The 13,280-nt window shown below is 41.5% G+C and overlaps 2 protein-coding genes across 9 annotated transcripts in view; both read left to right on the top strand.

Moving 5' to 3' along the window:
• The window catches only part of fblim1 (filamin binding LIM protein 1), a 15,829-nt gene extending 15,601 nt beyond the window's left edge, over positions 1 to 228 (top strand). For all 3 annotated transcript variants that reach the window (XM_082138755.1, XM_082138756.1, XM_082138757.1), the window contains one exon: positions 1 to 228. This exon is cut by the window's left edge and continues 314 nt beyond it. The gene's annotated coding sequence lies outside the window, so the exon portion shown is untranslated.
• Positions 229 to 349: 121 nt separating this feature from the next.
• Positions 350 to 13,280, top strand: part of LOC309475789 (msx2-interacting protein) — a 23,710-nt gene continuing 10,779 nt past the window's right edge. The window contains exons 1-9 of one of the 6 annotated variants that reach the window (XM_082138689.1): positions 350 to 597; positions 1,728 to 2,048; positions 3,503 to 3,976; positions 6,755 to 6,909; positions 7,377 to 7,729; positions 9,633 to 9,758; positions 9,842 to 9,955; positions 11,654 to 11,767; positions 13,133 to 13,233. In XM_082138689.1, the coding sequence (XP_081994815.1) occupies positions 515 to 597; positions 1,728 to 2,048; positions 3,503 to 3,976; positions 6,755 to 6,909; positions 7,377 to 7,729; positions 9,633 to 9,758; positions 9,842 to 9,955; positions 11,654 to 11,767; positions 13,133 to 13,233 (1,841 nt within the window). In that variant the 5' untranslated portion in view covers positions 350 to 514. The other 5 variants (XM_082138687.1, XM_082138688.1, XM_082138686.1 and 2 more) reach the window with 5 other exon arrangements.

Below are 13,280 nucleotides of genomic sequence, written 5' to 3'. Positions count from 1 at the left end.
AGTGAAATATGATTACAATTTAAAAATAGCTGTTTTCTGTGTGAATATCTTTTGACCATTACTGTATCAGACATATCAACTAGTCTTTTGTATTCTTTTTTTGTAATATGCACAAAATGCAAAGCACCAAAGATATTTATTCAACAGCAGCAACACCAATATCCCATATCCAGTGTTATTTCCATTGTAAAAGGAATATGACTCCAAATAAACTACTAATATATGCCATCTTGTGCTCATTGTGACTTGATTATTTGCGCAAAATATTCAGTATTTGGTATGTAATATTATGCTATGACACATCGTGACATTTGCTTTGATGTCGCATAGTGACGGGGGCGCGCAGGGTTGCGGTGCGCGTCGCCGAGGGTTCCTTCGCGCGCTCCCGCTCCTGCACGCGCACGGCCGCGAGATCTTTTTTCTCGCACGAGCTCGCGGCGGATTTTACCTCACGGTCAGAGATTAAACGACGCGAAAGCGCATATGTGCATGAACGGGACACGGTCGACGCAGGATGGTTCGGGAAACCAGACACCTCTGGGTGGGAAATTTACCCGAACATGTTCGCGAGGAGAAGATTGTGGAGCATTTTAAACGGTGAGTTACACAAGAAGCGGAGCTGCGCGCGCAGTGACGGGGCCTCGCGCGGACACAAACAGCCTCAGCGCGCGATGCCAGAAAATAAACGAATAAACGCAAATAAAAACGAGCTAAAACACCCGCAATGAGCCATAAGCACGATTTAAAATATAAAAACAAACCGCAGCGATCTCTGATGAGACGCCAGCCCGCGAACATGACCAAGTTGAGCAGTTAGCTGGCCGCTTCACTAGTGACTAGTTAATGTTTTGCTGGTGGTTTAGTGGAATCTATCGTCTTTTTCACAGAAATCGTCCGTTTTGCGTTAACGCCACAGTTACGCCTCACGAAAAGTCGCATAAAACGCGGTCTGAGTGTGAGAACAGCGAGTGTGTGTGTCCGTGTGCGGTGTTAGCTCGCTGCTAACAGGCTGAGCCGGTTTAACAGCGAAACCGATTCAGTCCGAGGAACAGAAACAAGAGTGAGAATCTGATGTTTGCGTTTAACTTCATTCCGCGATAGTTCTGAAGTAAACTCAAAGTTTTACTACGTAAACATGCAAGTATGGTGTTCTAGTTGAGTGAGCTGAATTAATGTAATATAGGAAACCGTTGTGAAATCGCTTTAATGTCGTAGTCAAGTCACCTTTATTTATACAGCGCTTTTAACAATATATGTTTTTTCAAAGCAGCTTTACAGTGATTACAGTAACAGAGATTGTTTAGGCTTTACAGCAGATCTAGAATAAAGTTATTGTCCAGATAAAGTTAGTTTTTGATTGATTTACTTTATAAAGATCATAAGTTATTAACTTAGGGGCCGCTAACACGACACCGTTCTAACAGAAAACCTTTAACATGTTCCTGGACGTTCATTTGCAGGACAACAGTGTTTGGCGCTCGAGAACGCAGACTTTGAAATAGTTTCAAGGTGCAAGTTTTGAAAAATGTTATCATCTCCGTGTGAACTTCAAAAACGTGAATCTGTGAAAACTGTGACGGATGCGCCCAAACGAACATTATGAAGGTGTAAGTTACAAAGTTTTTGTATGTCAGAAAGTGTATTTTTGACTTGTAAATGTGTGTGTGTGTGTGTGTGGCTGACGCCGGTCCCGTGACGCCTGGTTTACAGTGGCTCGTCTCTTTCAGGTATGGCCGGGTGGAGAGCGTCAAAGTCCTGCGCAAGCGCGGCTCCGAGGGCGGCGTGGCGGCCTTTGTGGATTTCGTCGACATCAAAAGTGCTCAGAAGGCGCACAACGCCGTTAACAAAATGGGGGACAGAGACCTTCGCACCGATTACAATGAGCCGGGTTCGGTGCCCAGCGCCGTGCGCGGTCTGGAGGACGCCGCGCCCGCTAGCACTCACGGAAGGGAGGTTGCAGGGTTCTCGAGGAGCGCCGTGGGGCCGGTGTACGGGCCTCCGGTGACTCTCCACACCAGAGAGGGGCGCTATGAACGCAGACTAGACGGGTAAGTGGGACTACGGTGTCAGATACAGGGGTTGAGGTGGGGTTAAACACAATACTGATTCTCCGTTCTCTGAGGCCTGACTTCCTGCACACGGGATTATTAATCCTTGTCTATCATGTAAGAATGAGTGGATTAGATTGGTGTGTTCAAAATCAAAATGTGGGATTACTGTGTGAGCCATGAGCTGGATATCACCCACGTGGATATTACGAAGTCCGGCGGAGACGTAACGGGTGAGTTTGGATATTAGGCGTCCTCCAAATCTGGGATATTACGATTCCTCGGATGGTGCCGTGTGGAAGTATGTGCCGACGACGGATTTAACAAGATTTTTAACCAGGGAAATAGAGATATCGCAAAACCTTTTTGTCAGTTGTCATTTGCCTTGCACGAGTATCCCATCACCCATCTGGTCATTGTGCTACTGTCTGTCATGGATGTGTATCACTGCCGTGGATTTAGGAGGAATCGCCCGTCGCGTGTGGAGTAAGTGTGTCAGGGTTCATCATCTCATCCTCCGTGTCACCGCACGTCATTCGTTAGAGAGGGCCGCTAACGCTCGTCGCTCGCGCTGGGATGTTTCCACCAAGCTTCGAAGACCAGAAGATGTGGCGGGAAGATTGATCACGCTTCCCGAATGTTGGATCTAACCTCACGTTGGATGTATAGGTGTAGACCGAACTGGATTACCTGATCTCGAGTGGATGTACGGGAGAAGAGTTCGCCAAGTCCCACCGCTGCCGTTCGGAGGAAGTAAATGCGCTGGAATTACGCACCGTTTGTTTTTTTTGTGTGCGCCGTTCGGATTATTCCTCACCAGTGGAAAGCTATGTTTTTCCTCAGAAGAAGATTGTTTTTGGTTGTTTTTGGTAAAGACTTTATTTGTTTTTCCTAAATATTATTTTTGTTAAACGCATCAAGACGACGCACGGATAACCGGCGCAGCCCTGATTGGATGAAGATCGCATAGTGGAATCCGATCCGCTTCTTTCGACCGCTTTCCGCCGTCGCTGTTTTTGGCTCACACACAATTCCTCCTATATTGTATTGGGAATAAGTAGGGTCAGTTACTGCTCTGAAAAGGTTGGTATTGCCCTGCCTTACGCATCTCTGTGCTTTTTCTCTCTCTCTAACCTAGACACATAGTCTCTTAACCCCTGTTCTTTACTAACCCTAGAGCCTTGTGTTATTATTAACCCTTTGATTTCCCCGCGGCGTTCAGAGCCTGATAGCCAGCATGGTTCATGAGTCGGATAGAAACACTGCATGATTGGTGTAGAAGTCCATTTCCAGCAGCGCTAGAGCCTCAGTGTAGCTCGGATTTAAACCGTGGCTCAACCAACCCGTTAGATTTGTACGATGAGTTAGCTAGCTGTGTGAGAATGATCCAGCCGGAAGCTAAGTGTGTGTGTTCCTCTTTCTGTCGTGTCTCTTCCCTGTCTCTCTCACAGCAGCGGTTCTGACGGACGGGAACGGGCGTATGAACACAGTCCGTACGGACACCACGAGCGCAGTGGCTCCTTTGACCGGCCGCGCCACTACAACACAGACTATTACAGAGACCGCTCCATGTTTGCTGGCTCCAGCCCGGCCGCTAGCGCTCTTAGCGGTGGCTTTGACGCGACCGAGTCTCACTTTGAGCCTCGGATCCGCGACCCTTTCACCCTGTCTGGTTCCGCTCGCCGCGACCCATACCGTGACGACAGGGGCCGGCGCGCGGACCGGACGTACCATCACCATCGGCGGAGCCGGTCGTCGCACTCGTCGCAGTCGCGGCAGCCGTCACCGCAGAGGAGTGTGGGACACACACCTAAAGCCACGCACTCGCCCAAGCGAGCGCCGGCGTCTCCGGGTCCGCGGTCTCGCTCGCGCAGCCCGTCCTCCAGCTCCGACTCCGCTAGCAGCACCAGCAGCACCGGCAGCGGCAGGTATCGTACCAGCGCTAGTTCATACCTGTTTCAGTTCATGTTTATGACATTGTGCAGTTGTTACAACCTCATTATCAGAATCCTAGCTGAACTAAAATACATTTTAAGCATTATTAAAGACAAGTAAACACTCATTTATTAAAAAAGAAATATAGGTACAACTGAACAAAGATACGATTGAAATAAACAGTGTTTTAAGATTTTCAGGTACAGAAACTAATCAAATTGTGTGCAATCAAACTTAATTTTTATTACTAGATTTTGTGTTTCGCCTCCCTCCGCTGTTTTACGCTTACGTATTGTGATGCGTATGTGACGAATAACGCCAGAGAAAACGTCAGTAGGGTATAATCAATTTCGGTCTATTACTGCGACGATGCAACGATTAATTTCAACACCCGACTGAATACAGTTTAGAATACGGCCTATGAAATCCATTCCATGTTTTCAGTTTTTCTGGGTTCCATGTTAATGGGTTAATTACATTTTTTAATAATCAAATTTGTATAGTTAATAATTTTGTACAATTTTTACAGTGTGTTATAAATATTTTTTTTAAATTCTGTTTTGGATTCTGTGATTTATGAAATAATACAAATTTAATATCAAAACATTAGTAATCAAATGGTTGCATAAAAACTAGGGTTTGGGCTCCTATGATTTTTTTTTTTTTTTTTAATTCAAACCAAATTCTGTGGTTTCCATTTAAATTTTTCTCAATTCCATTTTTAATGGTTTAATAAATTATCATCAAAGTGTGTCTAACCAATTGAATTAAAACTTTAACAATAATATTATTATTTAAAAAAACATTTTATTGTTAATTTTTATTAAATTACCATATTATAGTAAAATTGTAATATTAATATCAATGTTATTATTACTTTACAGTTGTTACAACCATATAATTAGAATCCTTCCTTTTCTGAAAACAGATTAAAATACGACCCTATGAAATACATTTTATTTTGTTCCAAATTTGTGTTTTCCATTTAAAATATGGATTCCATTTTAATGGTTGAATTTTAATTACATTTTTTTTATTGTCTAATCAATTGAATTCATAAAAAGTAGTCATGTTTTTATTTTTCAAAAATAATTTTCATTTTTCTGTTTATATTTCTGGATTCTGTGTTTTATGATTTAATACAAATGTATCATCAAAAGCAGTGGTAATAAAACTAATGCATAACTTTTAATTTAACTAATAATTAATTTAATTTATTATTGTTGGGCGATATGCTCCATTTCCACATCATCCTATCGTCAGCCTGTGAGCGATACACGATATTACCGTGAGGGGGCGGGGCTTACTTATTAGAGTATTAACTTGCTTATTTACTCATTAGGGTTAGAGTACTCTTGACAATTTGTGAATGATCAACTTGCAATTCAGTTTTGATGTGGGATGTATTTTAGTCTGTTTTAAAACATTTTCTTAGAGTTGTCCTCATGCGTAGTCCACAGTGTGTGTGTGATGTCGCTAGTGTTAGGCTGTGTGGTGATGTCGTTATGAATTTAGGCAAGGCAAATTAATTCTAGTTCCTAATATTAATTTAATAACAATACTAGCTTTATTATTATTATAATAATAATAATAATAATTTAATACATTAATGGTAAAACGAGCAAATTATCGTTCTGATATCGTGGATACTATCGTCTATCGGCACAACCCTATAATTTATCCTTTACAATGTAATCAAATAAAATGTGAACAATTCCTTTTTTGCCAAACAAAGTTAGTGTTAAAATTAAAACACAAATGAAACCGTGTGATGTCAAATGTGTATTGATGTTTGGATGCCCCCTTTCTTTTGGCCGCGCGGGTAATCGTCACAGAGCGCAGCGGCAAAAGTTGAACTGTTTTTGACCACGGCGTGCGCGCGAGCTCGCCAATGCTTTGGAGAAAGCTTTCAAATGGACCTTGAAAGTGCTTGAAAAGTGCTTGAATTTGACCTTGGAAAAGGTGTACGAACCCGGAGTTGAGGAAGTTCAGAGACAGGCGTGTTTAACCCTCCGCTGTCTTCGCTTGCCAGATAAAAAAATTATTTCAATGAAATTAATGAACTATATTTTAGTTCGATAATGTTTTTTATTTAATATTTTGTTAGGAGATATTATGGTACTAAATTATATTTACGCTGTATTTATAATATATTTATTAACTTTTTGAGAGAATTACATTTCCAACTTAAACTGGTAAATCTTGAATGCTTTACATCACAGACTGAAGTCTGATCTCTTTTCAAAGACGACACTTGGCAGGTTATTGCTATTATGATTTTTTTTGTTTTTTTGTTACAGAATTTTACGTATTTTGAATTTTACCTATAATGAAAAATGTGCAAAAATACTATTTTAAACTTTTATATGAAATATATATTTTCAAAAACATAAATCTAAGCCATAAATAAACAAGTTGTTAAAAATGTGAGGTTGATATCTCAGTAAATGAGCGTTCAGTGAGATGTTGTTCGGCTGCAGTACCAAACGCTTCCACTAGAGGAAACTCGTCTCATGTTCATTTCCAATGCGTCATTTCTGACCGCGAGGAGCACAAGTGTTTCAGGACCATTTAACCTGTGTGTGTGTGTTCACACAGCAAGTGCCAAAACCGTTACCAAGATTCGTACTATTCTGATAGTAAAACAAGTGTACATTTTTACCAGAGGCTACTCTCATGCTGTAATGATGTTAAATGCTTGTAGTTTCTCTAAGATAGCTAATGGCGTTCTCTTTGATCCACATTGTGTGTGTGTTGTGCCCTGGCAGCAGTGACTCGAACAGCAGCTCCAGTGAAGGCTCGCGAGCACGCTCAGTGCAGTCTACGGCTACACACGCTCCTCCCGCTCCGCCGCTCACCATGGACTCCGACGAGCCGCGCAGGAGCTTCGGCATCCGGGTCCAGAACCTGCCCACGCGATCCACAGGTCAGCTCCTCTGCTCACCTCACCGGGTTAAAGCGGTCCTATAGTGCCCTTTCACAAGACGTGAATCAGTCTCCGATGTCCCCAGAGTGTGTGTGTGAAGGGTTAGCTCAAACACGCCACAGATAGTTTTATAGCCTGTTAAAATTGTTACAGTTACTTAAGTCCTGAGTGATATTAATTAACTACATGTACTTACTATAGGGTTAGGGCAGGATTAGGGTTTGGTTGAGGGTTAGTTGTGTGTAATTATGCATCATTTACTGTTATTACTCTGGTAAGTACATGTAACATGTGTAACAAGGACACTGTAACATAGCGTTACCGACTCTTTTTGTAGTCGCGGCTTTGAACGATCACGTAATCATGGCATCCGTAATGGCGATTAGGAGTTTGATTAATTGTGCAGCCCTGATCTATAGTGTGTTGAGGACGTTACATCACACTTTCCTGTGTTTGACTCCCACCAGATACGAGTCTGAAGGACGGGCTGTTCCACGAGTTTAAGAAGTACGGCAAGGTGACGTCGGTGCAGATCCACGGCGCGCTGGAGGAGCGCTACGGCCTGGTGTTCTTCCGGCAGCAGGAGGACCAGGAGAAGGCCCTCAGCGTGTCCAAGGGCAAGCTGTTCTTCGGGATGCTGATCGAGGTCACGGCCTGGAACGGCCCCGAGACCGAGAGCGAGAACGAGTTCCGGCCCCTGGACGGCCGCATCGACGAGTTCCACCCCAAGGCCACGCGCACGCTGTTCATCGGGAACCTGGAGAAGACCACCAACTACCAGCAGCTGCTCGACGTCTTCCAGCGCTTCGGCGAGATTGTGGTACGCTAGGCTAACCCCTCAGGCCTGGGTCAGAGTACACGCTTTGGCACGATCCGTTTGACGTGGGGTGTCGTGGGGATTCGTTAACGAATACGGGCGTCGGGACGCAAGATGCGATCGCTTCATCTCGTATAGTGTGCCGTAGCGGACGACGACCGACTAGCGTCTGCGAGGCTTCACGACATCACCATAAAAAGACTAGCATGTTGGATTTTTTTTTTCGGTCCTCCATGAAGGGTTCCGTCAAGAGTGAGTGAGTGTGAGTGTGAGTGAGAGTGAGAGTGTGACAGCGAGCGAGTTTGAGTGAGTGTGTGCGAGTGTGTGTGTGAGATTGCTGACATGTTTCTTGTCCCCGACAATATTTTAGGAGTCAAAATCGCGTAGTCTGACAGTGACTATCGTAACAAACAGTGTAATCTGAACAAGGCTTTAGGGATCGCAATTTGGTACCGAACGACGAGAGTTTTTGATACTCGGTGGAATCGAGGCAATTCGGGTGAAGCCTAAAAAGTGTGTAACTCTGATTCAGTGCCAAAACTGCTCAGGCTCTAGATCTCACTGCTCAGGCTCTAGATCTCACTGCTCAGGCTCTAGATCTCACTGCTCAGGCTCTAGATCTCACTGCTCATGTTCAGCACAGATCTCACTGCTCAGGCTCTAGATCTCACTGCTCATGTTCAGCACAGATCTCACTGCTCAGGCTCTAGATCTCACTGCTCATGTTCAGCACAGATCTCACTGCTCAGGCTCTAGATCTCACTGCTCATGTTCAGCACAGATCTCACTGCTCAGGCTCTAGATCTCACTGCTCATGTTCAGCACAGATCTCACTGCTCAGGCTCTAGATCTCACTGCTCATGTTCAGCACAGATCTCACTGCTCAGGCTCTAGATCTCACTGCTCATGTTCAGCACAGATCTCACTGCTCAGGCTCTAGATCTCACTGCTCATGTTCAGCACAGATCTCACTGCTCAGGCTCTAGATCTCACTGCTCATGTTCAGCACAGATCTCACTGCTCATGTTCAATACAGATCTCACTGCTCAGGCTCTAGATCTCACTGCTCATGTGCAGCACAGATCTCACTGCTCATGTTCAGCACAGATCTCACTGCTCATGTTCAATACAGATCTCACTGCTCAGGCTCTAGATCTCACTGCTCATGTGCAGCACAGATCTCACTGCTCAGGCTCTAGATCTCACTGCTCATGTTCAGCACAGATCTCACTGCTCAGGCTCTAGATCTCACTGCTCATGTGCAGCACAGATCTCACTGCTCAGGCTGTAGAGCTCACTGCTCATGTTCAGCACAGATCTCACTGCTCATGTTCAGCACAGATCTCACTGCTCATGTTCAGCACAGATCTCGCTGCTCAGGCTCTAGCCACAGTCTGTCCTGTAACTGACCACAGTGATTAAGTCATGTTAAACTGGGGTGTTTTTCCAATATACTTTTATTACTTTTATAGTGTTAAGGGTTTTCTGTGAGAACGGTGTCGTGTTAGCGGCCGCTAAGTTAACAACTAATGATCTTTACAACGGAAGTGAATCAATCAAAACTAACTTTATCTGGACAATAACTTTATTCTAGATCTGCTGTAAAGCCTAAATAATCTCTGTTCCTGTAATCTCCTGTTATCACTGTAAAGCTGCTTTGAGACGCTCTATATTGTTAAAGTGCTGTATAAATGGAGACTCGACTTCATCCCAGTTTGATTCAGTCATTCTAGAAATTCTGAGTGTATTTGAGCCATAAATCTGTTTAATATGGACATTTCTGCCTGTTTGTGAAGAAAAGTCAGATGTTGTTCACTATGGTTCCAACAATCGAACAATCTTAATTGCTTTTTGTCATTGTTGCAATCTTTATTTTAAATCATGGATTTGTCTTGATTGGTTTCAGGATATTGACATCAAGAGGGTGAATGGCATTCCCCAGTATGCATTTGTTCAATACTCCGATATTGCAAGTGTTTGTAAAGCCATTAAGAAAATGGATGGAGAGTATCTCGGCACCAACAGACTCAAGGTATTTGCACGTTCTTGGCAGATGCTTGTATGTGTAACTGTGTTGGCCTGGATGGTCAGTCATGTTTTGTGTCTTGATTGCAGCTGGGGTTTGGGAAGAGTATGCCGACAGCGTGTGTGTGGTTGGACGGGCTGACCTCCAACATCACAGAGCAGTATCTCACGCGACACTTCTGTCGCTATGGGCCCGTCGTCAAGGTACATTTCACATGCACTACATGGTCATTCCAGGTCAAATCTAGCAAATTACGGAAACTTCCCCAGATCAAATTTTTGATTTTGTTAATATTTTTTTCTGAAAAAAGGCAAATAAATAGTGATGAAACCCCAAATATTAAATGTCACAGATGTATATTGACTGAGTAATCCACTGTTTTGCAGAGGATGGTCAAAATTACCATTTTCACCTGAGATTCTGAGCCAGTATTACAGTGGTGTAAAAATGACTTTAGGAAGATGGCGGCATCACTTCAGTTTTACATAGAGATTGGTAGATTTAGTATTGAAATCTGCTGACTTAAGCAATCTGTGCTGCATTATATGCCACTCAGAGAGGTGTGTTGTGTGCAATTATTTTGATGGAGGGACATAAGATACATTTCTAGTTTCAGTATTATTTGTTCTTCAGACAATCCTCTTTAAAGGATTGTACTTAACCTTATAAAAAAAAAAAAAAAATATATATATATATATATATATATATATATATATATATATATATATATATATATTTCCTTTCCCTTTGAAACATCACTTATCAGGCTTATGCTACTCTGAATAATACCTGAACTTCGTATTTTGAGCACTTCTTGCGTTGTAGTTGCTTTTGCCTCTTTATGATGACTCGCTGAATTTAGTCCTAATTTGTAAGTCGCTTTGGATAAAAGCGTCTGCTAAATTACTAAATGTAAATGTTAAACACTAAGTATTCGCTGTTTGAAAAGTGAACCACATTTGTTTTTTTACCATTGAAAATGAGTAAAATTCAACAATTTGAACATTGATTCACATTGGGATGCCCATATCTATAAGATTGAACCATATAGAACCTTAATTAAGATTGCAAAAGAAATGTTTAAGAATTATCTAGAAGGACATTAAGATCTTTAATACTTTTAGAGTTACAGGCATGCAAACTTTGGAAAAGGAATGTTTATGGCTCTCAGACAAGTACATTCTTTGCAAATTGTGTTGATAGAAAAAAAAAACCTAGATACATTTCTAGTTTCAACATTTTTTGTTGTTCAGATATTCCTCTTAAAAGAAAAGAGCATCATCTGTGTGCAGAGTGACCCACATTTGTGTTTTAACCTCTGAAAATGTGTAAAATTGACCAATTTACACACATGGATCCGCGTTAAGATCTCCATATCTCTGGCACTGAACCATCAAGGGCCTTTAAAAGAAAAAAGAAGAACCAGAATCTAAAAGGATATTAAGATATCTTTAATATTTCTTGAGTGACAGGCATGCAAACTTGAGGCTAAAAACACAAGAAGTGCTTTTTCCCATTTTTGGACCGTCACTGTTGGCATATAATGCAACAAAGATTGCTTAAGTCAACAGATTTCAATACTAAATCTACCAATCTCTATGTAAAAATAAAAATGATGCTGCCATCTTTCTAAAGTCATTTTTACACCCCTGTAATTTTGGCTCAGAATCTCAGGTGAAAATTGTCATTTTGACCCTCCTCTGCAAAACAGTGGATTACTCAGTCAATATACATTCATTACATTTAATATTTTGGCTTTCTTCATGTATTTCTTTCACCAGAAAGAAAAAAAAGTATCAAAAATGTTAGCCAGGGACCTCAGGTTGACTTGACAGCGCATTACCCTATATTGATTTTTATACTGAGTTGTGTAGAGTACTAACTATTGTCCTCTTTTCCAGGTTGTGTTTGATAGGTTAAAAGGAATGGCTCTTGTTCTGTACAACAACACTGATTTTGCCCAAGCAGCTGTTAGAGAAACCAAAGGATGGAAGATAGGAGGGAACAAAATTAAGGTGTGTGGAACTGACTAGTGACACTTTCTATTCATCTAGAATCTTTGAAAAGTCAAATGTATCACAATTTCCTCAAAAAATCTGAAGCAGCGCAGCTCTTTTCAATAGGGATGTCCCGATACCACTTTTTCACTTCCGATACGATACCGATGCCGCAGCTTTGGCTATTTGCCGATACCAATATCAAGCCGATGTTTTTATTTTATTCTTGAACTAATACTACTAATATAAAATATATGGAAGCACTTTGCTCAATTAGCCACATAAGAACATCTCACTCAAATGGAGAACAAATACTTCTCCAGTATATAGTCCACAACAACAGTTGATAATGAAAGACTGCCACCCTTTATTCAAAAGACCTTGAGATATGTTTGGTAATTGTACCTGAATGAATTTAAAATTAATTTGCTATATTTCAGATCAATATATTTGTTTCCTTAAAATTTTAATTAACTTTAACTTTATTCTCATCTGAATTATAAATAATTTATTTCTGTATAAAATAATACTACCATTAAAAACACATTTGATTTTCTTTTTTAATCGATGTAGAATGTGTAACTTCAAAATAAACAGATTAGTGCTCTGTTTTAGGACAAGAGATGAAAACCAATGCAATATGATGAATGTCCAAAAGATGAGATGATTTTTGCTTTTAAACAGTGTGTGTGTGTGTGATTTTGGTTGGGTGACAGTTGTAGGTTACAGTTTGACAAAAGCATATAATGATAAAGCAAGCGTTTGAAGCAAAATAGACGCGCGTTCAGAGCTAAGGCGGGCTACAGATTAGGTGTCCCTAAAGAACCCGCGTATGTCTATTCGCGTATCTAACAGTAGTTCCGCATTACATTAATTAATGTGCACGCGAGTTTTATTTATTTTTATACCTTGTATTCTCCGTGTTAATCCATGCACCGAACCGCGACGCACGTACTGAACGTACGTTCAATACGAATACATGTACCGTTCCACCCCTAATAGGTATCGATCATATGTATCGGATAATTTTTTTTGTCCCCTCCGATATCCGATCTAGCGTTCTGGGCCAGTATCGGCACGATACCGATGCCGTGGATCGGATCGGGACATCCCTACTTTTCAACATTAATAATAATCAGAAATGTTTCTTGAGCAGCAAATGGAGTAATGATGCTGAAAATTCAGCTTTGATCACAGGAATAAATTACATCTGGCAGTTTATTTACATAAAAAAACAGTAATATTTGTGACATTTTTTTACAATTTGAAATGGCTGTTTTCTGAGACATGCATCCATAGTGAGCAGAGAGACTTCTTTTTAAACCTTTGACCGCCAGTATATGTACAGTTATATAATTTAGTGTGTTTGTTTCTTATGTCCAGGTTGATTTTGCCAGTCAGGAGAGTCAAATGGCTTTCTATCGATCTATGCAGGCATCAGGGCAGGACATCCGTGACTTTTATGATATTCCAGCAGAGAGGAGGTGAGTGCTGCCTTAAGGACAACACCCTAGAAGCTATAATTCCTGCC

The sequence above is a fragment of the Leuciscus leuciscus genome (assembly GCF_965113295.1).
Source record: "Leuciscus leuciscus genome assembly, chromosome: 15".
NCBI classification, from domain to species: domain Eukaryota; kingdom Metazoa; phylum Chordata; class Actinopteri; order Cypriniformes; family Leuciscidae; genus Leuciscus; species Leuciscus leuciscus.
This window is presented reverse-complemented; position numbering and strand designations above follow the sequence as displayed.